The sequence below is a fragment of the Thamnophis sirtalis genome, unplaced genomic scaffold, assembly GCF_051295495.1.
Source record: "Thamnophis sirtalis isolate CommonGarterSnake01/CBP01778 unplaced genomic scaffold, rThaSir2_p1.2 scaffold_2, whole genome shotgun sequence".
Taxonomy (NCBI): domain Eukaryota; kingdom Metazoa; phylum Chordata; class Lepidosauria; order Squamata; family Natricidae; genus Thamnophis; species Thamnophis sirtalis.
In genome coordinates this window covers 35870583-35896124 of record NW_028261382.1, presented here as the reverse complement: position 1 = coordinate 35896124, position 25542 = coordinate 35870583, and the positions used below count along the sequence as shown (strand labels likewise).

The 25542-nt window shown below is 48.5% G+C and overlaps 2 protein-coding genes across 10 annotated transcripts in view; both read right to left on the bottom strand.

Annotated features, from left to right (window-relative positions):
* Positions 1 to 9076, bottom strand: part of CACNA1B (calcium voltage-gated channel subunit alpha1 B) — a 180012-nt gene extending 170936 nt beyond the window's left edge. The window contains exons 1-3 of the mRNA XM_087707623.1: positions 8782 to 9076; positions 2059 to 2189; positions 1364 to 1503 (exon numbers count right to left, since the gene is read on the bottom strand). Coding sequence (XP_087563749.1) covers positions 1364 to 1503; positions 2059 to 2189; positions 8782 to 9076 — 566 coding nt within the window. The remainder of the gene's footprint in view (positions 1 to 1363; positions 1504 to 2058; positions 2190 to 8781) is intronic.
* Positions 9077 to 14081: 5005 nt separating this feature from the next.
* EHMT1 (euchromatic histone lysine methyltransferase 1) overlaps positions 14082 to 25542 on the bottom strand; it is a 96795-nt gene continuing 85334 nt past the window's right edge. For 7 of the 9 annotated variants that reach the window (XM_087704783.1, XM_087704791.1, XM_087704784.1 and 4 more), the window contains 3 exons: positions 23150 to 23228; positions 18748 to 18923; positions 14083 to 17419 (listed from right to left, as the gene is read on the bottom strand). In XM_087704783.1, coding sequence (XP_087560909.1) covers positions 17161 to 17419; positions 18748 to 18923; positions 23150 to 23228 — 514 coding nt within the window. In that variant the 3' untranslated portion in view covers positions 14083 to 17160. Of the gene's footprint in view, positions 17420 to 18747; positions 18924 to 23149; positions 23229 to 25542 lie in introns of all 9 variants that reach the window. The other 2 variants (XM_087704789.1, XM_087704790.1) reach the window with 2 other exon arrangements.

Below are 25542 nucleotides of genomic sequence, written 5' to 3'. Positions count from 1 at the left end.
TAGATGGAAAATAGATCAAAAAATTGGTTTTGTCCAAATTGAGGACAACTTATTTAAACAAATAAGAGATCAAAGTTTAATGCATATAAAGAGGATATATAATGTATTAATACAGATATATTCGGAAACAGAGTTAGTTAAAGATTGTATGGTAAAGTGGGCTCAAAATATTGAAGAACCAATAATGTTGGATACATGGGGGAAAAATTGGGTAAGAAATGTGAAATTTACAAAAGCTCAAAACCTGAGAGAAAATTTTTACAAGATGTTCTATAGATGGCATTTAGATCCTAAAAAGCTGGCTTCTATGTATCCGAATTTACAACCCAAATGTTGGAGATGTGGTTCTCTCGATGCTACCTATTTCCATATATGGTGGACTTGCCAAAAGGTTAAGGCATTTTGGATAAAAATATGGTGGATTATGCAAAATATCTTCAAAAGAAGGATAAAGTTTACTCCTCAGTTATTTTTGCTAGGTATAAGTACTGACTTTACAGCGGTAGAGACTAACTTGATCCTGCACTTAATAACGGCAGCAAGACTGTTGGTGGCGCAATACTGGAAGAAGGGAGACCTGCCTACAACTCAAGAATGGACATTGAAAGTTACAAATTTAGCCGAGATGGCTAAAATATCGGCATATTTTAAAGATCACTCAAATGAGAGATATAAACGAGACTGGAAAAAATGGATTGACTATATACAAAATAAATACAGGACCAGTTGTCTCCACAATTGATAGGGCTTTCGGTTATGGCAGGTAGAGGGAAAAGGATGCCGCGCTAGGAGGAGACTCTATGGTGGGGGAACTGAACTTCCGGTCAGCTCCAGAATTGAACAGGGGGCTTCCGGTTAGGACCTTTGTGGCTCACGGTGTTTTCTTTTCTGTGGGAAACGGGTCCAAATGGCTCTTTGAGTGTTTAAGTTTACCGACCCCTGAACTAGGCGATATGGTCTGTCCCATCAAGAATTATATCCATCGCCTTGCTTATTCATCTTGCATCCATAAGTTAGCTTTCAAACACATAGCACATGGTTTTACACCCAGCAATCCACTCCCCTGGATTCTTGGAAAGAAAACCCCACATCCTGTCATGTTCAATCACGAGTGCATCCCCCCCCCCAAAATAATAACCATCCTTAAGTGCCCCCGTCAACGGAAACCAAAGTACTTCAACATTCCGGGTGACAATCGCACTTCTTTTCAAAAGTGGAGCTGCCTAAACGGAGCTTTGCTCCAACCATCTAATCTCTTCCCGTCCTTTTGATGCACAAAAACGCTATTACCAAGTTTCATTAAGAAACATGAGAGAGAAGCGAAAGAGAGGGGGGGTGGGATGGGGGGGGAGCAGGGACTTACCCCGTCAGCACAACCACAAAATCCATCACATTCCAGCCGTTGCGGAGATAAGATCCTTTGTGAAAAACAAAGCCCAACGCGATAATCTTTATGCCCGCTTCGAAGCAGAATATTCCAATGAAATATGGTTCTGTGTCATCCTGGGGAGGGCGAAAGAAAGGGACACCAGTGTTACAAGTCTATGGATGGGCAAAAAAGAAGAGAGAATAGGATGGGATGGAACGGAACAGAATAGAACAGAGTAGGAATAGGAATAGGAATAGAACAGAACAGGAGAAGGGAAGGGATGGGATAGGATACGATTAGCAATAGCACATAGGCTTATATAGCACTTCACAATGCTTTACACCCTGTCTAAGCGGTTTACAGAGTCAGCCCCAACAATCTGGGTCCTCATTTTACTGAACTCGGAAGGATGGAAGGCTGAGACAACCTTCAGTGAGTGTGGATTGAACCCCTGGCAGTTGGCAGAGTCAGCCTGCAATACTGCATTCTAACCACTGCGCCACCACAGCAAAGAATGGAACGGAACTGAATAGAAGTGAATAAGTTCTCAGGATAATACTTCATTCTCAGACTGTCTTGCTCTTTGTCAATTGCTACAGTGGCCAAGGGGAGGGAGGGAGGGAGGGAGGGAGGGAGGGAAGGAAGGAAGGAAGACATTTCTCTCTCCCACCAAAATATTTGATACTCACCAGCCTCTCCGACATCGGTGTCTTATCTCCATCAGGGAGATGTTGTTCCAAAGCCAAAACAATGCAATTGGCTATAATTGTCGCCAGAATCATATATTCAAATGGAGTGAAGGCAACGGTTAAGGGAAAAACTCATAAAGGCAAGGTTTAATAAAGGCACCAGCAAAAATTGCATTATTTTTTTCCCCCGAGACTGAATCTTGATCAATGATCCCGATTCCTCAAATCCATTCTAAAGCCCAAGTCCATATAAAAGTTTACAGTTAGCCTCTAGTTGATTACTTCTAATAAAGGTCTTGTCCAATCAAGCAGGATTAGTTTTCTTTGCTTTGGAGAAGAGCTAAGGAAGGAAAAAAAAAAAAACCCCAGAAGAGAATCGAAAAGCTTTTGATTGTTCAGGATCTCTCGGCTGATTAAGCCATTAAAAGAAGGAGCAATCAAAAGTTTCCCCTGCAGCTATTATATTATTAAATAAAGGCGGGATTTTACTTAACGTGGCCTGCCTTCTCCTCTCCACCTTGCCCCCATCTGCAAAATTCTAAAACCTCTAAATTTGCACCGGGTTTGTTTTCAGAGATCATTTTTGCACGCTGATCATTGATGGAGAATACAAGCAATGAAATCAAGTTCTTCAGAGTTTACAAGCTGTGGAAAGGTATCAACCTGTCCAAGCTTCTTTATGAAAGTTAGGTAGCAGCGGAACTCAAGGACAAGTTAACAAAGCTTCCAGCTCGTTTTAAATCTTGATTTGTTTCACAATTCCCCCCCTCGGTTTTTGGAAATAAGCCAGAAGTGGCTGGATTCACCCAACACGCACAAATAGGATCGCAATGACATCTACCCTGTTTTCCCCAAATAAGCCCTCCCCTAAAATATTTAAAGGACCCTGTCTTATTTTCGGAGAAACACGGTAGTAATGATCGTGATGTACAAACCACAGTCACCATGTTTGTTTCTCACAAGTTTTAAGTTTGTTCTATGGACTCTATGGAGGGAGAAGGTTTTCCTAGGGATTTGAGCCCCTGTTCTGGACTTGCTACGCAAAGGCCTCCGTGCCGAAAACACAACACAAGACTAAGCCTGTGAAGCATGGAGGGGAAAAGAAGTCCTCTGTTTCTGATGCAACTTGGAGAGCAGGGCTATTTTGTAAGAGGGGAAGCCATGGCTTTTCCATTGGAGCTTTTTGCTCAGGTAGCACATTCAAACTTGGAATCTGACGTGACTTCAAGCAGGGAGACACTTCAGTGTGTCTCCTTGCTCTCCAACTAACCCCCAACCTCTACTCTATTTGTTCGATATTGTCTGGATCATCCAACTAGTTTTTGCTTCCCCCCCCCTCCCCGTACACACTCAGAGAAACTTTGCAACATGGGCTGTCCTTGTGGCTGCCAGATCTTAAGGCGTCCGGCTTCAAAATCGGCTGAAGACATTTTGGAACCTGTCCCTACTCTTGTGGTGCTTTTTCAAAGAGACAACTGGACTTTCTGGTTTTTCTTTGAAGACATTTCTCTTCTCTTGTGAGAAGCTTCTTCAGTTCCCTGATATCTTCCCGTCCTCTTTGATGTTTTGCTTCTCGTCCAAGAAGCCTCCTCAGCTCTGGTAGGATGGTGGGGAATGGAAGGATTTGTGCTCCTCGCAGACAGCTGGACATTTGCATCCTTTTGGTGTGGGATGGATTTCCAGAGGAAAAAATTGCTTCTGAGCACCACTCAGGTGACCCCGAGGACAGATAAACCTCCAAGTGGCCTCAATGAAGGATGCAAAGGACCAGGTGTCTGCAAGGAATATAAATCATTCCATTCCCCACCATCCAGTCAGAGCTGAAGAAGCTTCTTGGATGAGAAGTGAGATGTCTTCAAAGAAAAAACAAGAAAGTCCAGTTGCCCCCTGAAAAAGCACCTTTGGAGACAGCCCTGACCTGGATGATTGAGAATCTCCATAGACATGTTTCCACTATTTTTTTCCCCTTCGACCATCTGCTTAGCCGTTGTGAATTCTAGCTGGCTTAGCTATATGCTTTCTCGAGGCTCAACTGATCTCCCCAGTGTTTCAGCCGGGTAAGAAAGGGCGACACAACCTGCAGCCGCGCTGGGTTGTTAAGAGGAAAGCCTGTTGCTTGTTGGGTGAGTGAATTATTATCTCTGTGATTTCAGATCAAAGGAAAACAACAGGCCCCTCCTGGGGAATTGCTTCGTGCTACACGTGCAGATCAAGCGAGGCACAGAGAGAAGATGCTCCTTAGCAACCTAACCCCAATCTCAAGTTGAAAGTTCTGAATAGAATAGAACAGAACAGAATGATGGGATGAAATTAGAATAGAGTAGAACAGAACAGTACAGAACAGAATGATGGGATGAAATTAGAATAGAGTAGAGTAGAGTAGAGTAGAGTAGAGTAGAGTAGAGTAGAGTAGAACAGAACAGAACAGAACAGAACAGAACAGAATGATGGGATGAAATTAGAATAGAGTAGAGTAGAACAGAACAGTACAGAACAGAATGATGGGATGAAATTAGAATAGAGTAGAGTAGAGTAGAGTAGAACAGAACAGAACAGAATGATGGGATGAAATTAGAATAGAGTAGAGTAGAACAGAACAGTACAGTACAGAACAGAATGATGGGATGAAATTAGAGTAGAGTAAAACAGTACAGAACAGAACAGAATGATGGGATGAAATTAGAGTAGAGTAGAACAGAACAGAACAGAACAGAATGATGGGATGAAATTAGAGTAGAGTAGAGTAGAGTAGAGTAGAACAGAACAGAATGATGGGATGAAATTAGAGTAGAGTAGAACAGAACAGAACAATGGGATGAAATTAGAATAGAATAGAGTAGAACAGAACAGTACAGAACAGAATGATGGGATGAAATTAGAGTAGAGTAGAGAGTAGAGTAGAGTAGAACAGAACAGAACAGAATGATGGGATGAAATTAGAATAGAGTAGAGTAGAACAGAACAGTGCAGAACAGTACAAAATAGGAATAGGAATAGGAATAGGAATAGGAATAGGAATAGGAATAGAATAGAATAAAGTTGAATGGAAGAACAGAATAGAAATAGAATAGAAATAGAATAGAACAAAATAGAAATAGGAATAGAATAAAATAGAAAAAAGTGGAATGGAAGAATAGAATAGAATAAGCTGGAAGGGACCTTGGAGGTCTTCTAGTCCAGCCCCCTGTTCAAGTAGGAGAACCTATACAATTTTAGATAAGTGACTATCTAGACTCTTCTTAAAAACCTCCAGTGATGGAGCACCCACAACTTCTGGTGGCAAGTTGTTCCTCTGTTTAATTGTCCTCACTGTTAGGAAGTTTCTCCTTAATTCCAGAGTGCTTCTCTCCTGTATTGGTTTTCTTTGGTGCTTTGGAGAACAATTTGAGCCCCTCTTCTTTGGGGCAGCTCTTCAAATACTGGAAGATTCCTATCATGTCGCCCGTCATTCTTCTTTTCTTTAGACTAGCCCGACCCAAGTTCTGCGGCCGTTCTTCGTATGTTTTAGTCTCCCAGCCCTTTGATCCTCTTAGTTTCTCTTCTCTGCACTTTTTCCAAAGTCTCAACATCTTTTCTGTCGTACGGTGACCAAAATTGGTTGCACATTTTGACTTCAAGAAGACCATTGGAGTGGGCGGTCTCAAAAACTGGCTAGCTAAGAGAAATGGGAGACGTCCATTTCAGCTACTTCCTCTGTCCAAAGTCCAGACAGGCAGAAGGATAAGCGCAGGACATTTTCTCTTTGCACGTCTGGAGTTAAAATGGGTGTGAAAAGGAAGGTTGAGTGTCTGTGAAAGGCTTAAGGGTGACGTGAAACAATCTTGTATTTATCTAGCGAGAGTACAGACAGGAATTAAGTAGGTTGCTCTGCCTTTCATTGAGAAATTCTGCAACTTTCTCTGGCTGCCCATCCTTCATTTAGATGTAAAGCTTTCAAGAAGGGGGATTCTTCAGATTAGTAAAAAGTAGGAAAGATAAAAAATAGGAGACAAATGTGGCTATCCGGGGGCTCTCTGGCCTCCATTCAACCCCCCAAGGCTTAAGAAAAAGAAGAAAAATCTGTCTTCAACCTGCACAGGTAGTCCTCATTTACTGACATTCTTTTACTGACACTTACAACCATTGAGGCATCCCCATGGCCAACATTCGGATGCTTGGCAACTGGTTTGTGTTTATGGTGGTCGCAGCATCCCCCGGGGGAAGGGGAGGGGGAAGGGTCACGCGATTCCCCTTTCGCGACGGTTTGGCGGGCAAAATCCACAGGGAACGCCGGATTCACTTCATAACCGGGTTCCTCACTTAAGAACGGTAGTGCTTCCCTTCCCTGCCGGGGCAAGAAAAACGGGGCAAAGCGTCACTTTGCAACCGTCTCGCTTAACGATGGAAAGGTTGGGCTCTGTTGTGGTCATAAGTGGAGGACGGCCTGTATTTAAATCGGGTGGAAGGACAGTTGCAAGGGATGAAAACCACAATCGACACCATCACCATTCACAGGGGTTTTTTAAACAATAAGATCCGATCAAAATGCCAGCCAGAGAAATCGGGGAGAAATTCTCCAGCATGCTAAATATGAGATAGAAAGAAGATCTTTTTTTTTAAAGGGAAGGATACTTCTGAGATATTTTGCATTATTCTGCTTTGAGTAACAGAGATTGTCAAGGATAATCATCCTCGCAGCTCAAAAATAACAGCCAGTCTCTGAATTAGCTACAAATGGGATATTCCCATGCATTTAATTTCATACTGTAAGTTTTATGGTTAAAAGGCAAAGGTTCACATCTGTGATAGTCGTTCCCGACTCTAGGGGGCGGTGCTCATCTCCGTTTCAAAGCCAAAGAGCCAGCGCTGTCCGAAGACATCTCCGGGATCATGTGGCCGGCATGACTCAACGCCTGAAGGCGCATGGAACGCTGTTCTCTTCCCACCAAAGGTGGTTCCTATTTTTCTACTTGCATTTTTTTTACGTGCTTTCGAACGGCTAGGTTGGCAGAAGCTGGGACGAGTCACGGGAGCTCACTCTGTTACGGGGCACTAGGGATTCGAACCGCCCAACTGCCAACCTTTCTGATCGACAAGCTCAGCCAATTTAAAGAGATCATCTCCCCTCCCCCCTACTTCTTCTTCTTTTTTTTACCCATCACAAAATCTGGATTTCATCATCAGGCCGAATTGTGATCTGTTTTAACCATCAGAACGGAGGAAAAAGTTCAAGTCCTACCAAAACACAAACAGTAGCGTACAAACCCTAATCGGCGGCCTCCCGTACAAAGTGGCTTGTTTGCGCAATAGTGGGTTGTGTTCCCACCTTGCGTTTAAGCCACAAATTTAGGTTTAGGAAGCTGCAAAGCTCCGATGGCAACAATGAGCAACAGCAGCAAACTCAAATCGGGCAGATGTTAAGATTGCAGCTTATTGATTGATTTATTTTTTTTGCCCAAGAAAGTAATAAATGTTTAGGATTTTTTATCAAGTGGCAAAGACAGCAGTGGGAAACATAGAAAGACCCCTTCCCTGTCTTTCTAAACAAACACGGGAAGGTCGAACTCACACCAGAGGAGGGAGGAATTTAAAAAATTCACCTTCGTTCCAAAGAAGAAATGGAAATATATATATATATATATATATAAAGCATCAGAAGGGCAGGACAAGAAGCGACAGATGGAAACTAACCAAGGAGAGAAGCAAGCTAGAACCAAGGAGGAATTTCCTGACTGTGAGAACGATAAACCAGTGGAACGGAAGTGGCCTCCGGAAGTTGTGGGTGCTCCATCGATGGAAGTTTCCACGGAGAGATTAGACAGGCGTTTGTCTGAAACGTTGTTATCGGGTTTCCTGCTTGAGCCAGGGGTCAGACTAGAAGGCCTCTAAGGTTCCTTCCAACTCTCTTCTTCTGTTCTGTTCTGAAAGCATCAGTCAGCTGTCTGGGTCATCTTGACCTAGCATGCTAGCAAGAGCTAAGGAAGAAATCTCAGCGGGATGTGTTGAGTGGGAATCCAATAATAGTGGTTTCAAGGAAAAAGGAAACCAGACAGGGAACATTTAAACCAGAGCTGCCCTAACAAACAGATTAACAAAAATGCAGCAAGTGAGAATGGGAAAAAAAGGGGGGGAGATTCTGCCTGGGTATTTGGGCAACCTTTTAAAAGTCAATGTTCTGAGCATTCAGGAGCACCTATCCAGCCACATGTAAAGATGCATCGGTGAGAGCAATTCTCATCACCAAAGTGGACTTTTGGTCGATGGGGGTGGGGGAGACCCCTCGCCCTGCTATGGGGGAACTCACTCACACCCCCCCCCAAAATTCCTCTTTTCTTTGCAAAACAAAGCAGAAGAGTTGTCCAGAGGAGTAGCAATACAAGTTTGGGGACTCAGAAGCAGCTCAGGGGGTGGAGAAGGGCTGGAGAAGCCCCTCGGGATCTCTACTGCTCCCCTTCCCCAAAAGCATTCCTTTTGGGGGAACCCTCCCCACACCACTCTGAGCTGTCCAGGGAAAAGAAGGGTCCCCCTCGGGCCAGCCTGACAGCACCGCCCATCCCCAAGGCTGGAGCCCTCTTGCCTTTTCCACATCCACACGCTGTCTCCTGGGGCAGGGAGGAAGGTCCCTGGGATGCAGAGAAGTGTGTGTGTGTGTGTGTGTGTGTGTGTGTGTGTGTGTGTGTGTGTGTGTGTGTGTGTGTAGAACACTCAATCCCCCCCCCACAAATAAAAACCCCCAGCTCCCGCAAGGATATGGCCACTCCGTGATGCGCTTGGCGTATTTGCGGATCACGTTGTCCTCGCTGAAGATGAAGAGCGAGCGGTTGAGTGTGAGACAGTTTTGCTTGACCGGGATGGGGTTGTAAAGAGCCATGGTCCGGGCCCGCTGGGCCTTGGTCTGCTTGTATATCTGGGGCCTCGGGCCCGGTTGGCCGGGGGGGCCCTGGCGGTTGCTGCCGCCGCGGGCCCCGCCGGGCCCCGGGGGAGCCCCCGCGCCGCCAGCTCCATAGCGACTGAGCAGGTCCTCTCCGAAGCGAGCCATGCTGGTGCCCCTTCTCCAAGCGCGCGGTGCTGGCTCTCCGAGCTGCAAAGACGCATCCCAGCGCCAGGAGGGAGGGAGGAAGCCGGGGCTTCTGCTGGGAGTGCTGGCGGCGGGGCTCGGCTGCTGCTGGGGCTGCGAAGGCGGGCGGGCTGCGGCTCGACTCTGGAAAGCGGCGGTGGGGAGGATGCCAGCCGCCGCCGCCGCCGCCGCTCAGGGGCGAGGCTCGGCGAGGCCGTCAAGCGCCCGAGGCGGAGGCGAGGCTGGAGTCTCCCAGCTCCGGCTGGAAGCCGATCCGATCCGCATCAACTTCCCACCCGGGAGCCTTTTTTCCTCCACCCCAGCATGGCGCGGCAGAAGGCAGCCGAGAGCTGGGGGGCGAGCCGCAGAGAGTGGCGAAGGGAAGATCCAGAAGGGTTTTGGGAAGCTACTTAGCTTGCGTGGGCCTCTCTCTTCTTCTTCTTCTTCTCCTCCTCCTCCTCCTCTTCCCCGCGGCGCTGAGATTTCAGAGATGCTCTTTCTTCTCCTCAGCTTCCCCCGGGGCTTTTTTCTCCTGGCCGGGGACGGGGGCGGCTGGGCGGCTGGCTGGGTGTTGGGGGGGTCGCCGACAGCCTTTGGAGAGAGAGAGCGAGAGCGCAATGGAAACGTCAAGAGCAACCGGTTACTGAACCTCGCCCCTCCAACCCAAAAAAAAGGCAAAAAAAAAAAAAAAAAAGCACAGCCAGCTGACAATCGGAAAGCCAATCAGCAACGCCAGCTCCACCCGACTCTGCAAAGGTACCCAACGATATCAATAACGGGGAAGGGAGAGGAACGATCCGCCCCCTTCTCCAAGGCTCGGCGAGCGAAGAGGGGGGGAGGCGTCTTTGGAGAGCCAAGCCTTTCCTGCCTTCCCTCCCTCCCACACACCCACCTATCTGTCCCTTTTTTTTCCTTTCTCCCCGTCGCCACCCCACCTGCTTGTGCGTGAAGCTTAGAGCCTTCAAGGAGCCCTGGGGTGGGGTGGGGGACGCTGGGAAAACCCCCCACGGAGGATGGGACACGCGAGCCACGGAAGCCTTGGGGGAGGACCAAGGGAAGGGACAACCGGATGGAGAACAGGTTGGCTAGGAAGAAGCTTGGAGTAGATGGGCGTTCTTGGCTCCTGGAGCTGTCCAGGTGCTGAAACGAAGGCGCACGGAAACACACGTTCCCCATCTATCCCGAAGGGAATAGGCGCCTTTCCACTTTTCTCACTCGATTTCCCAGCTTTCGGTTTTCCTAAAGGTTTGGTTTTCCTAGAGTGCCGAGGGAAAGGAAGGCCCCAAAGCCACCTTAGGTCCTCCCACTTGCTTTGAAGCCACCTTAGATCCTCCCACAGTTTTGAAGAAATGCTCCCTTAAACCTGGCCAGGTATCTTGGTTTGGCTTAAAGCCCGCTTTGGGGGTTGAGCTACAATGTCCTGCTTGTGCGTTAAGCATGGAGCCTTCAAGGAGCCCTGGGGTGGGGGTGGCTGGGGGATGCTGGAAAAGGGGAAAAACATGGAGGATTGGACAGGCGAGCCACGGAAGCCTTGGGGAAGGACCAAGGGAGGAGACAACCAGATGAAGAACAAGTTGGCTAGGAAGAAGCTTGGAGAGATGAGAGCCTTGGCTACTGGAGCTGTCCAGGTTCTGAAACGCATGTTTCAAAGAAACAAACTATTGTTTGTTGCCTGCATCTCCTGAATATTGGAGGCCTCTTTTGGAGGAGAAGAAAAGATGGTGTGGATGGCATGATGGCATCAGTTGATTTCACCACAATTTGTATGATATCCCTGGATCCACCCTTTTGTGGACCCCTGTAGTCAAGGAGATGGTTTTCCCAGTTGCAATGGATGGGTGTGAAAGTTGGACCATAAAGAAGGCTGAGCACCAAAGAATGGAGGCCTTTGAACTCTGGTGCTGGAGAAGACTCCTGCATTGAGTCCCTTGGACTGTAAGGCCATCCAACCGGTCAGTCCTAGAGGAGATCCACCTTGACTGCTCTTTAGAAGGCCAGATCCTGAAGAAGAAACTCAAATCATTTGGCCACCTGATGAGAAGGACTCCCTGGAGAAGAGCCTCATGCTGGGAACGATGGAGGGCAAAAGAAGGGGACAGCAGAGAAGGAGGGGGCTGGATGGAGTCACTGAAGCAGTTGGTGTGAGCTTCAATGGACTCGAGGATGGTAAAGGACAGGAAGGCCTGGAGGAACGTTGTCCGTGGGGTCACGATGGGCTGGACATGACTTCACAACTAACAACAAATAGTTTGCTTCCCTGTTTCTCCTGAAGGTTGGTGGCCTCCTAGCTTTGGAACACATTCATCGTCCACCTGTGGCCTTACTCCCAAGTTGACCCCGGTTCTTTCCTTTTGTCTGGCAACTCTGCGCATGAGCACACTGGGAACAGGCTCCAGCTGTTTGTCTGCCTCATTGATGTCTGACTCTGAAGGTAGCTGATAACTGGCATACGGCTCTGGCCCCCTCTCTGCCTCTGACACTGAGCCATCATTTGAGCCTTCCCCAGACTCCAGGACTGGCCCAGGTTCCACCCCAACCTCCCCACTCTCCGAATCTTCTGCCAGCTCTGCCCGCCATTCCACGATGATAGCATCAAGACGATGTCACCACCACATGCGTAATTTCCTTCAATCCTCTATTTCGCAGACCCCAACTCTTTGCCTCACATTGGGGGGACCGCCTGCCTGGGAGAAACTGCCAGGGTGACATCATGCAACTGTCATGGCTCCCTCTGTGGCTTTCTTGTCTTCCTCCGTCTTCCCCGAGTTTTCCTGCCACCCTTCGAGCTCAGGACCCTGGACAGCACCCTGGAGTTTGGGGGAGTTGGTAGAGTTTTTAAAACAGATTCGAGTTAATGTCAGGGTTCCAAGCAACACCCCAAACGAAAGAAGACACTGGGGCTTCTTGAGAGACCGCCTACTACTTGAGAGACCGCCTACTGCCAATTACCTCCACTAGGCCAATAAGATCCCATAGATTAGGCCTCCTCCGAATTCCATCAGCCGGTCAATGTCGACTGGCAACTACCCGGAGGAGGGCCTTTTCGGTGACTGCTCCGACCCTCTGGAACGATCTCCCCGTGGAGATTCGTACCCTCACCACCCTTCAGACCTTCCGCGTAGCCCTTAAAACCTGGCTGTCCCGACAGGCCTGGGGCTAAAGACTTCAACCCCACCCGAATAGTATGACTGTTGCATTTTTTAACGATGTATTGTTTTCATGTATGTAACGTGTTTTGTCCTTCCCTCCCCCCGAATTGTGAGCCGCCCTGAGTCCCCTCAGGGAAAAGGGCGGCATACAAATAAAGTAAATGAAATGAAATGAAATGAAGTAAATGCTTGAGGTTCCTCAGAGTTCCATTTTATTAAAGATGTCACGTTGGCACATCTGGGAAAACCCGAATCTGAAAGCTTCCAGGATTTCCCCACCCAAACGAAAGTTCAAGTCCCTGCCCAGCACCCACATGCCCATCCCATGGCCCAGTCAACCAGGTACTGTACCAACAGGAGAGGGATCCCAGTCACACCGCTCCAGGTGCAGGGCAAGACGTCCTTGACTCTCTGAGAAAGGAATGTTATGACGACTATATATCTCCCATACGCCCTGTAATCCCCCCCCCCTCCCAGTTTCCCACAGCATTCAATCTGGCAGGCCGGAAGGCCCAATGCAAAAAATGGCTCCCAGGCCCGACAGCCACATTCCGATGATGTTGTCTCCAATGTACACAATTTTTGTTTTGCCTTCCTGCTTGGCAGCCTGCCAGCTTGGGACTCCAGAAAGGTGCCTGGCTCAATAAATAAATTAAAAAAAAGGGACTCTTCTGAGTTTCGGACAGGCCTCTCTTTGCAACTGAATTTGGAGCAGACTCTCACGAAACTTTTTTATAAAGAAAATTACCAAATATATTAAAAGCGCATTACTCTCTGCCTTCGGTTACAGCCTGTCCCTTTCGTCAACGCGGTGTCTCAAGTCTACGCAGATAAGCATCTCTGGATTTGGGCTCCACGCTCCCCCCCACCCCAGGCGAGACACAAACAGTGCCACCAGAAAGGAAATTAAAAAAAAGTGTCGAGACACACGTTTCTCTCCCGGGGGCCGCGGAGAATGAAACACGAGCCGTTATCAGAATAGAGGAGCTTAATATTCCTTGCAAGATGAAGTGAGGAAATGGCGCTCGCCTCTGTAGAGGCGGATTGGACCATTCAAACTTGCCCCATTTCTCATAACTTACAAGCAAAATAATAATAATAAAAAAAGTCCAGCAGACACAGGTCCATCCGGACCAGGTGGAGATATTTCAGCAGACACAATTTTCAGCACCACCACCACCCCAGCAAGTAAATAATAGGCATTTCTAAGCCCTGTCATGGCCCCATCGGTGCACGTGTCGGAGAAGTTGGAAGCTGGACTGCCCGATAGGGATGGCATCTCTCCCTTGGCAAGTTTGGAGGCCAGGAGCTGGGATGATGCTTTCCCAGGGCCCTCATGCATTTGGGGGGGGGGGGAGGAAAAGGGAGGGCTGGAGGGAATGAGGGAGATGGAAATGTGAGGAAGATGGGAATGAGAGGAAGAAAGGAAAAAGGGAGGGGGGAGGGAAGGAGATGGGAATGAGGAAGGAGATGGAAATGAGAAGAAGGAAGGAAGGAAAAAGAAGGGAGGGAGATGGAAATGAAAGGAAGGAAGGAAAAAGGGAGGGAGGAAGAGAGATGGGAATGAGGAAGGAGATGGAAATGGGAGGAAGGGAGGAAGGAAGGAAGGAAAAAGAAGGGAGGGAGGGAGATGGGAATGAGGAAGGAGATGCAAATGAGAGGAAGGAAGGAAGGAAAAAGAAGGAAGATGGGAATGAGAGGAATGGGGGAAGGAGGGAGATGGGAATGAGAGGAAGGAAGGAAAAAGGGATGGAGGGAGGGAGATGGGAATGAGGAAGAAGATAGAAATGAGCGGAAGGAAGGAAAAAGGGAGAGAGGGAGATGGGAATGAGATGAAGGAGGGAGGGAAGTGGGAATGAGAAGGAAGGAGATGGAAATGTGAGGAAGGTGGGAATGAGAGAAAGAAAGGAAAAAGGGGGGGGAAGTGGGAAGGAGATGGAAATACGAGGAAAGTGGGAATGAGAGGAAGGAAGGAGATGTAAATGAGAGGAAGGCAGAAAAAGAATGGAGGGAAGAGAAAGGATTTTAGAAGACAAGTAAACAGCTATTCCATAACCAAATAGAATTCTTCACCACCTGGAAAACAACAGAAACACCTAATTCCTGACCTCTTGGGATCTGTTCGGAGAAAAGCAGCACTACACAAACCATACTCCACCCTTGGTCCAGTGCACATTTTATCATTTTTAAAGGAGAAAAAGCTTGGATCGTCCCAATGCATTTCCCCCACCCGTTTATCTTACTTTATCAAAGCCCCAAATTCAGAGTTCATTGAAAATGCAGCTCGTTTCTTTGCCGAGATCTTTCGGATTGGAACCGGTGGTTTCAAATGGGAGAGATTCCCGAATTGCTGGTGCCGAGATCCGCTAATAACGTGGGCCGATTTTACGATGCCGGAATGGCCAGTAAAGGAATTGCATGCCCCCAGATGCCACATGGTGCTCCTCGGCTTACGACCGCTTAAACGACCATTCGAAAGGACGACAGAATTTGAAAAACTTATTTCTGATTTCCAGGGGAAAATAAACAACCAAGGACCATTTTTTGCTTTTAAAAAATATGTGGCTTATTTTACGACAGCTGCTAATGCTTCATGACTTAATGACTTAAACCTGGTCGTGCGTCGAAAACTGCCTGGAGAGATGCAGTCTGCCCTCTGCCTTCCAGATCTGACAAAGACCTCGACTTAGCAATGGTTCGTTTAATGACGGTTCAGTTTAGAACTTGCAGCATCCCCGTGGTCACACGATCGGAATTCAGCCTCGCTTGGGGCAACCGACTCATATTTACGACAGTCACAGTGTTCCTGGCAGTTGGCAGATTCCCCTTTAACGAACTTCTGACAAGAAAAGTCAATTTGGGGGGGGGGGAGCTGTGTTTACGTAATAACTGTGTTCCTGATGTTAACAGCCGCAGAGATTCACTTAACAACGGTAACCAGGACGGTCGTGAAACAGGAGAGCAAAATTCATGCGACCAACGTCTCACTGCACAACAGGAATTTGGGGGCTCCCTTTTGGTCGTACGTCCGAGGACTGCCTGTGTTTCCGGCTCCGAAAAGAAATTTCGCTCGAGACCGGAGAGCAAAGAATGGAGGTTTTTTTTTTTTAAAGCACTTTTTTATTATTATTATTATTGATCTCATTGAAAACAGAACAAGGAAATGACAGAGCTGAGGGCAGGAGGGGCCTTCCGTGCACCCCTTAAAACTTGTCCAAACATTGAACAGAAAACGAACGAAACGGAGGGAGAGAGAAAGAGAGAGAAAAAGAGAAATAACACCCAGCCATATGAACGGTTTAGAAGATCTGCACCAAGAGAGAGAGAAAAAAATTGGGGGGAAAGACCCCAAAACCTGATACCGTACTAATTACAGTATTGAAAGATATATGAAAAAAAAAGGAAAAATAATAATTAAATGACCTCTTCAGCCATTACGCAAAAGGTGATGACCCATTTAGGCTCACTATCGTATAACGTATTCGGGGGTGGTGGGGTGTTTTTTTCCTCTAATTTTTTTGTGTTTTTAAAAAAGGAGGGAATCCGGGTGAGTTGAGTTGGGTGTTTTTTTTTTCCTGTCCCCGCGTTTCATACTAAAATTGTTTTGTTCTTTGTTTTTTGTCTTTTCTAATTTTTTTGGAGTTTTTTTTTGTCCTTTTTATTATACAACTGAAATTTATATTCACGTAGTGAGTAAAAATTGCAAAAAGAGAGAATTCAGCACCGTGAAGTGGCTTGGGGGTGGGTGGGTGAGGAAGAGGAGGAGGAGGAGGATGCTAGGGATTGGGAGAGTGAGGAGAAGGAAGGGGACTCCTCCGTTCAACACCCCAACCCTCGTCCTCTCGCTGTAGACCCCTCCCCCTTACAAAATAAACTCGGTCAGATCCAACTTCGGTTGTAAGAAACGGGCAGCTTTCAAAGAGGAAAACAGGAATGGCACAAAAAAAAAATAATAATCTCCTGAAGCTTGCAAAATCGATTTAAGAAACGCTCCCCCCCTCCGGCCCCCAAAAGGGGTCTCTAAGAATATCAAATTTTTTCCCCCTTAAGGATGCTGCACCCCACTCCCGACAACCTCCCTCTGCCAAAGTTTCCTCTTTTGATTTGGAGTTAGTGTCAGTGAAAAACGGGATTCCTGTACACGAGAGAGAAAAGGCAGTGGGGGAAGGAAAAAATAATAATTAAACGTTAAAAAAAGAAATAATAATAACATCGCTGCAGGGATAAAGTAAGGAGCAGCTCTAGCTGAGGACAGGGGTATAACGGAGAAATTCCAGAGGGTCGCTTCCCTTGACCTGGGGTGAGTCGGGATGGGGAGGGAGCGACGAACCAAGAATTTATCGGACTCGGTCACTGGTTGGGCTCCTGTTCCACAGCCCAGGCAGCCAGCAAATGAGTGGGTGGGAGGGAAGATTCAACAACAAGCAAAAGAAGGAAAAAAAAAAAAACTTTCCCGGATGTGTGCCAAAGCCGGCGGAACTCTCCGAGACTCTCTGCAGAGTTTGTCCCCCGCTCACCGACGGGGTTCACGAGCCATTTCAACGTTCCTTGTTTCCAACGAGGAGGGGAGGGGGCTTGGAGAACACTTATCACATTAAAAGAGGGGGAGGGAAAAGAGAGAAAGAGGGAGAGAGAGAGAAAGAGGGAGAGAAAAAAAATCGTCCTTCTGCCACCCCGGTGTGTGCCGCGGCAAGGCTGCCTTCCCCCTGCCACGTCGCGAGAGGGAAGGGAAGGAGGGGTGGGCGGGAAGGAAGGAAAGGAGGCGGGTTAGGGTTGCCACGCCGCCACCATCCGCACCCCCAAAAGGGGAAACTGTTACGGCGGACGCAGGCTCGCCGGGAAAAGGGCAGAACGAAACCGACGCAAAGCATCGTCTTCCGAAGTCACGGCCTGGCTTGGGCGGGGGGCTCGGCCCCTTCAGGGGAGGCCTCCCAAAGCAGGGGGGGACGCCAAGGCGGCCGAGCTGGTGTCCGGGAGTCTGTTTTCAGGGGGCTCCTGCGAGGAAGCGGCAGCAGTGGTGGTGGTGGTGGCGGTGGCAGCAGCGTTGGCCGCTGCCGCCGCCGCACTAGCCTGCCGCTGAGCCAGGACGGCGCTCGAGTGCCTGCATTTGGGCGAGTCGCAGAGACAGCTGAAGTATTTGGCTTTAATGTTCCAGAATCTCTCGCCGTAGTCAAACCTGCGGAAATAGGAACGGTGAGTAAGTGACGACTTTACTAAAAAAATTTTGTGTGTGTTTTATTGAGGATTCGTTTTTTGTATCATTTATTTTACATTCTTGTTTTTCTTTCTTTTTCCCTTGTTTTCCCCCTTCCCCCCACTTTCGGGTTACTTTTTTTTTTTAGTATTTTTTTAGTTTTTATTTGAACGTTTAATCAAATGGTTATTTAAATAAACTTAATGCCTGAGCATACGGGGCATAAATGTTTTCCTCCTTTGGAGGGTTTGAGCAAAGAGTTCTGAGCTAGGCTTCCCCAAAAAGCACGAGGCAGAATCCTGGTCCCGACAAAACCCCTTTTATTAAACGCTTGTGAATTCCTCTCCTTCACCTTCAGCAAAGGCCTGGCAAACGGTCTTTCAAAGGAGTATTTATGACCACAGACCTTATCTAGCTTGGAAATCTGCCATGTCAATATTTTCCAAATGAGGTGCTGTGCAAGGAAAGACGGGGCATAGAGTCTCTGAGATTCACGGACAGATCTTCACACTCCTGAAACAAATGAGCAAACAAATTGTTTCCTGCAAAAGCCCCTTCCCCTTTTGCTCCTCTTTTATTTCCTATGGGAGGGGCTATTCATCGTCCACCTGTGGCCTTACTCTCAAGTCGACCCTGATTTCTCAGCTTTTCTTTTCTTCTGGCAGTTCTGCCCATGAGCACACTGGGAACAGGCTCCAGCTGTTCCTCTGCCTCACTGCTGTCTAGCTCTGAGGAGGGCTCTGTGTCGGAGACAGAGAGGGGGCCAGAGCCATATAGTTATCAGCTGCCTTCGGAGTCAGACGAACAGCTGGAGCCTGTTCCCAGTGTGCGCATGGGCAGAGCTGCCAGGAACAGCTAAAGAACAGGGGTCAACTTGGGAGTAAGGGCACAGGTGGACGATGAACGACCCCTCCCAGAGGAAATAAAAGAGGAGCGAAAGGGGAGTGGAGTTTGCAGGAGACCATTAGTTCGCTTCATTGATTTGTGACTCTCCTAGACTCCTGGCCAAGTTCTGCAGAGATCGGCCTGGCACCTCTCCAAGCCAGATAAGGTCTGTGACCGTAAATCCTTCACAGTCAATTAATAAAAGGAGTTTTTGTCGGGACCAGGAGTTTGCTTCCTGCTCTTGGGAAGCCTCGGTCAGAATAGATGGGGGAATGGATGTGCCGCTGCCACAGAACCAAATGGGGGCATTAAAATGCAGCCATTTACAAGCAGTACATCAGGAATGTGGCTAAAGAAGGGTTTTCCTCTTCTCCTCCCCCTCCCTCTCTTTGACTTCTGTCTCTCCGCTTCCAAAGCACCCGTACCCGATTTCTTCCCCGGCCTCTATGTGTCTGCTGCTGAAGAAGGCGATTCTGGGGAAGCGCAGATCCTGGTGGGACATGAAGACTCGCACAGCGATGAGGTTGGGCTCGCAGAAGTGGTTGATGAAGCGGCTGACGTTGCCGTAGAAGCGAGCGTCGATGCAGTAGACGTCCCGGTCCTGCAGATGGGAGAAACGAGGAGTGTTTTACAGGCGGGGTAAATAGAAGGGGAGGAAGACGAGTCCGGAGGCTTTGAGACGCTTGGCGTTGTGGCCTGATTTAAGGGTGATCGGATCTGGCGCCTGACTCTCTTGATGCAAAAGGCGATAGAAGAATAGAAGTCACAAAAAGGAAAGAAGAAAAGAATGAAAGAAGGAAGGGAGGGAGGGAGGGAGGGAGGAAGGAAGGAAGGAAGGAAGGAAGGAAGGAAGGAAGGAAGGAAGGAAGGAAGGAAGGAAGGACAAAGTCTAATAAAGTCTATAATTTTGGCATAGGATGGATGGATGGAAGAAAGGAAGAAAGGAAAGAAGGAAGGACAAAGTCTAACATATTCTATAATTTTGAGGTGCTGTTGAACAAGGAGTGAATGAATGAGGGAGAGAAGGAACGAAGGGAGGGCGGGAGGGCAAAGTCTAACAAATTGTATAAGTTTGAGATGCTACTGAACAAGGAAGGAAGGAAGGAATTAAGGAAGGAAGGAAGGAAAAAAAGAAAGAAGGACTCAAACAAAGCCATCCAGAATTTCCATACGGAATTTCTCTGGGCAGAAACCACCCAAGGCAATGGCAAAGGAGGAGGAGGAGAGGGGGAGGAAGGCAGAGGTAAGGGGTAGTAGCAGAAGGAGGGACAAGAGGAGGAAGAGGAAGAAGAAGATGATTAGATCAGGCCACCTTCATACAATAACCAAGCGTCCCACTTCCAGCTGGATATGAGCAAAAGAGCTGGTAGTTTAAAGCAATCACGGGGAATCGCAGAAGGCTCCGTTGAAGGAAGGAAGGAAGGGCTGAGGGGGGCTGGTGCTCCCACCGTGTCAAACCTCCCATTTGTGATTGCTGCAGTTATTCACTTACACCCCCTCCACTTCCCAGCAATTTGTCTGAATGAGTTTGCGACACAATCAAAGCAAAGAAGATCAAACGGCAGTTTAGTGTTTATACTGTGAAGCGGCAGTCACGGATTTAGAAGTGCTGATTTTGTCTCAGAGTTTTGCTCTCCCCCCTCCTCTCGCCTCCTCCTCTCTTTCCTCCTTCTCTCTCTTCCCCCCCCTCTTCTCCTCCTCTCTCTCTCTTCTCCTTCTCTCCCCCTCTTCTCCTTCTCCCCTCTCCTCTCTCCCCTTCTCCTTCTCTCTCTCCCCTTCTCTTTCTCTCTCCCCCTTCTCTTTCTCTCCTCTCCTTCTCTCTCCCTCTCACTTTGTCTTTCTCCCTCCCTCTCTTCTCCTTCTCTCTCTTCCTTCTCTTTCTCCCTCTCCTCTCCTTCTCTCTCTATCTCTCCCCCTCCTCTCTCTCCCCCCTCTTCTCTCTTCTCCTTCTCTCTCTTCTCCTCTCCTCTCCTTTCTCCCTCTCCCTCTTCTCTTTCTCTCCTCTTCTTCTCTCCCCCCTCTCGCTTTGTCTTTCTCCCTCTCCCTCTCTTTTCTCCTCCTCTCTTCCTTCTCTTTCTCCCTCTCCTCCCTCTCTCTCCCTCCCTCCCCTGCTTTGATGCAGGTAAACAGTCTGAAAATGTGAAATTGGGTTTTTTATCTTCTCAGTAGGACCGAATCCTTTCTCCTATTCTGTTTCTGTTTCCTTACACTGGCTAGCCTAAAATCCCCCTGGTCCCCATTAATTTATTTTTTATTTTATGCCCTGAGTTTCCTCGGGGCAACTGTAACACACACCCTTCTCCTCCAATTTGTATCCATCACAATAATCCTCCAGGTTATACTGGAGTGAGAATAATTGACCCCCAAGCCCCCCAGCGAATTTCTATTTCTTTCCCATTCCTGGAGAGATAAACTAATGAGGACCCAAATTGTTGGGGCAAGAGGCTGAGTCTGTAAAACCGCTTAGAGGGGACTGTAAAAGCACCTGTGAAGTGGTATATAACTTTAAGTGCTATTGCCCTTCCTTCAGCCTCCCCTCCCTCCCTTTCCTTAGTGACCGCAGGGATTAGGATTCCTAACTCTGCCCACTGCCAGCAGTTCGAATCTCACCAGGCCCAAGGTTGGCTCAGCCCTCCATCCTTCCGAGGTGGAAAGCTCTATTCTGATTCAAAGCCAGCAAATGGGGATCAATGAATCCAGGACATTACCATCCTTGCTCCTCCTCCCGTAAACCCAACAACCTTCTAGCACTGATGGTGTTACCCAATAGGGTCATGAAACGCCTGCAAGAAAGCCACCAAGCTCAGAGAGCACCAAGGACCCCATAGCCTTCCTCCTCCTCTTTTGCCTCCCCTTCACAAGCCCTACTCCCTCCTAACATTGACAGTATTACCTAGTTGGGTCATGAAACGCCTTCAAGAAAACCACCAAGCTCAGAGAGCACCAAGGACCCCACAGCCTTCCTCCTCCTCCTCCTCTTCCTCCTCTCTTTCCTCCACTTCACAAACCCCACTCCCTCCTAACACTGACGATATTACCTAGCTGGGTCATGAAACGCCAGCAAGGAAACCACCAGATAGCGTACACGGTTATATTGTGTGCCGAATTAATCACGTTAAGAACACTGCCCTTTCGTTCACCCTCGCCTGGCGGTCAAGCACGGAATCAGCAGTAGCCTCGTGGTACTCCAGCTGGGTAGCCTTCTACTATTCGACTGGCAAACAAATAAGATCAGCCGCTTTTGCACGGATCGTGCGTTGCCCGAACCAACTGTGAGATGCCGGCAGTTTTCAAGAGACCAATGTTCCTTCGGCGCATGTTGCTTCTTCCCTTCTCCCTGCCTCCCCCCCTCTCCATCCTTCCTGCCCCCCCCACCTTTTAAGTTGGTAATTTCATTTGCTCGTAAGTAGGCATCCTGCAGGCCTGGGTTTTCCTATAATTGGATTGTCAGGTTCAATAGCAGGGAGTGGGAGGAGGAGAAGGAGGGGAAGCCTGCAAGCTTTGGAGTTTAAGGAACATGGAAATTGGCCTCCCTGATTGATGCGCAGAGGAAACTCCCCACACGAGGCTCCTTCTCGGTTTGCCGTGTGTTTTGGGGGTATGTGAAGAAGCGTTTTCGCTAGGTGTGTGCGACTGCCGGACCCAACTTATGAATTAGAAGGATAATTCATGGCACTAGCAGTTCTCCCCATCTAGCCTAATGCCATTTCCAGATGTGTTGGACCACATTTCCTGTTCTGACCTAAGCTTCCCCCAAAACAGATTCCTGGTCCCGACAAAACCCTTTTATTAAACGAACCTGAATTCCTCTCATTCACCTTCAGCAAAGGCTTGGCAAACAGTATTTCAAAGGTGAATTGATGACTACAGACCTTATCTAGCTTGGAAAGCTGCTATGTAAGTATTTCCCAAATGAGGCGCTGTGCAAGGGAAGACTGGGCACAGAGTCTCTGAGATTCACGGACAGATCTTCACACTCCTGAGACGAATCTAATGACCGAATGAATGAGTGGTTTCCTGCAAAAGCCCCTTTTCGCTCCTCTTTTATTCCTTCTGGGAGGGGCCATTCATCGTCCACCTGTGGCTTCACTCCCAAGTCGACCCTGATTTCTGACCTGCTTTTTTCTTCTGGCAGCTCTGTGCATGCACAGTGGGAACAGGCTCCAGCTGTTCTTCTGCCTCACTGATGTCCGACTCCGAAGGCAGCTGATAACTGTCAGACGGCCCTGCCCCCTCTCTGCCTCCAACACAGAGCCCTCATCAGAGCCTTCCCCAGACTCCAGGATTGGCCCAGGTTCCTCCCCAACCTCCACACTGACCGAATCTGCTGCCAGCTCCGCTGACCGCTGGGGTGGGTGGGTGGGCACAACAGGTAGGTAGGGAGACAGTGCATGTGTCTTAAAGAGGCTTGCTCTAAAGCATTCCTGAGACTCCAGGACTGGCCCTTGTTCCTCCCCAACCTCCTCACTATCTGAGTCTGCCACCAGCTCCGCTGGCAGGCCACAACAGTTGGTCTTTCTGCTTCTCCTCATCCAGCAAAGTAGCTTGATTCCCAGACATTCAGCAGCCCGGGAAAGAACTTGCCTGCTCCCTGTCCCTCCTCTCGAACCCATTAACTGAGCCTCTGAGCTTGCCTTCCCCTCTTGCGTGGGACTTTGCTGATTCAAAGGTGAAAAGAGCTTCGCACGCCATCTCCAAGATCTTGTTCCACCCAGGGTGATGCAAGACGGAAGGAGGGGAGGGGGTGCGGAGAATTCATTTTAGCACTTCTACTCGCCCTTGAAATGCTTAGCAATTAAAACACACACACACACACACCACACTTACCTTGTTGCCAAGGTCGAAAAGATAGCAATCTTCCTCACGAACGTTTGCCTCCGAGTCAGATATCAGCTCTCCGACGTATCTGCAGGAACATAAGAACACACCCCACCCCCAAAAAAGGTCTCTATAACGTGCGGGATCCAGATTTTTTAAAGAGGGAAGCAGGGTCTCCCAAATTTGTCAACGCGTGGATTTCAATTCCCAGAATTCTCAGAAAGGATCGAACGTAATCTGGACGTAATCTGGAAGCTGTTGGGATGAGCTTTTCCAACATAATAGCTGGGTGACCAAAGGGACAATGACTATGGAGATTCTCTGAGGACACAGACAAACCTCCAAGTGGCCTCAAAGACTCTATAAAAGGATGCAAATGACCAGCTGTCTGCAAGGAGTATAAATCCTTCCATCCAGCCATCTTTTTCTTTTGGATCTTTGGCCTGCTACACTTTTTATTATTCTACTATGCCTTTTCTATGGTGGGAAAATGGGAGGAGGGATTGTACGGAATTAGATGCTATGTAGCCATAACAACATTCTTTCTAGAAAGCCAAGGTCACCCTTTGTCTTTCTACTTCTACACCTGATGGGTGGAACTGCCAGCATGGCATTGGGAGATTGGACCATGGGATGGACTTGTGGGTGTAGGGGGCAGTATCTTGGACTGTCAACTGGGTGGGGGAAAACCGGGAAGCTTTCAGATTCGGGTTTATCCCGGATGTGCCAACATGGCTCTCTTCATCAATTGGGACTTTGAGCAATCCTTTGCCTCGGACTCTGATTTACTTTTGGATGCTATTGGGAACCCTGACACCAGTCAGAGCTGAAGGTGCTACTTGGATGAAGAAGAAAGAAAAACCAGAAAGTCCCAGTTGCCTTTCGAAAAAGCACCTTTGGGACAACTGGATGACCTGGATGACTGAGAATCTCCATAGATTGTTAAATATGCACTTTGGGATGAACACGCTTGGAATGGCGTGGGAGCATAAAGAGATTTTCAGTGGAAAAATAATAATTGCAGACTACAGGAACAATTTGCACCACTTAGGGCAGTGGTCCCCAACCTTTTTATCGCCGCGGACCAGTCAGCCTTTGATAATTTTACCGTGGCCCGCTGAGCGCGCGCAGGGGTGGGGGGGCGTTGTTCGCGACGACACATTGATTGCGTACCTGCGCGGGGCTCTCTTCCCTGGAGCCTTTGCGCACGGCCCAGGAGCTTTTGCGCACGGCCCAGGAGCCTTTGCGCTGCAGCGATCATGGCCCCCGGCCGCTGCAGCGATCATGGCCCCCGGCCGCTGTGCGGCCCGGTGCCAGGTACTCCACGGCCCGGCACCGGTCCGCGGACCGGGGGTTGGGGACCACTGACTTAGGGCATAGATAAACCTCCAAGTGGCCTCAAGGACTTCTAAAAAGAATGCAAATGACCAGCTGTCTTGAAGGAGTACAAATCCTTCCATGACATCCCTCAGTCAAACCATTGTCGTATCGTCTTTCCAGAGACTTGTACTGTTTACACACACAAAAAGGCTTCGAAATCTGGCTGAAAACTGTCCAGGCAGCTGACCCCCCGAGCTATCTGGATGATAGCCAAGATCATCCAGAGCCAAGGAGCATCAATCTATGCACTGCTTGGCTCGAGACACGTACATTTTGGGAAAGGACCCAGGCTTCCTAAGAGCATGAAGCAGACTCCTGGTCCCGACAAAAACCCCTTTTTATTAATTGACTGTGAATTCTGATCATTCACTTCAGCAAAGGGAGGATTTACCGTCACAGACCTTATCTGGCTTGGAGAGCTGCCAAGCCATTATCTGCAAAACTTGGCCAGGAGTCTCGGAGAGTTACGAACCAATGAAGCGAACGAACGGTCTCCTGCAAACTCCACTCCCCTTTCTCCCCTCTTTTATTTCTTCTGGGAGGGGCCGTTCATCGTCCACCTGTGGCCTTACTCCCAAGTCGACCCCTGTTCTTTAGCTGTTCCCTTCGTCTGGCAACTTGTTGTGGCCTGCCAGTGGCCAGCGGAGCTGGAAGCAGAGTCAGACAGTGAGGAGGTTGGGGAGGAGCATGGGCCAGTCCTGGAGGCTGGGGAAGGTTCGGACGAGGGCTCTGCGTGAGAGGCAGAGACAGGGCCAAGGCTGTCTGGCACTGATCAGGTGCCTACGGAGCTAGACAGCAGTGAGGCAGAGGAACAGCTGGAGCCTGTTCCCAGTGTGCGCATGCGCAGAGCTGCCAGAAGAAAAGAACAACTCAGAAATCAGGGTAGACTTGGGAGTAAGGCCACAAGTAGACAGTGATTGGCCCCTCCCATATGACATAAAAGAGGAGCAAAAGGGGAGGGGGCTTTTGCAGGAAACAATTCGTTAGTTCATTTCAGGAGTGTGAAGATCTGTCCGTGAATC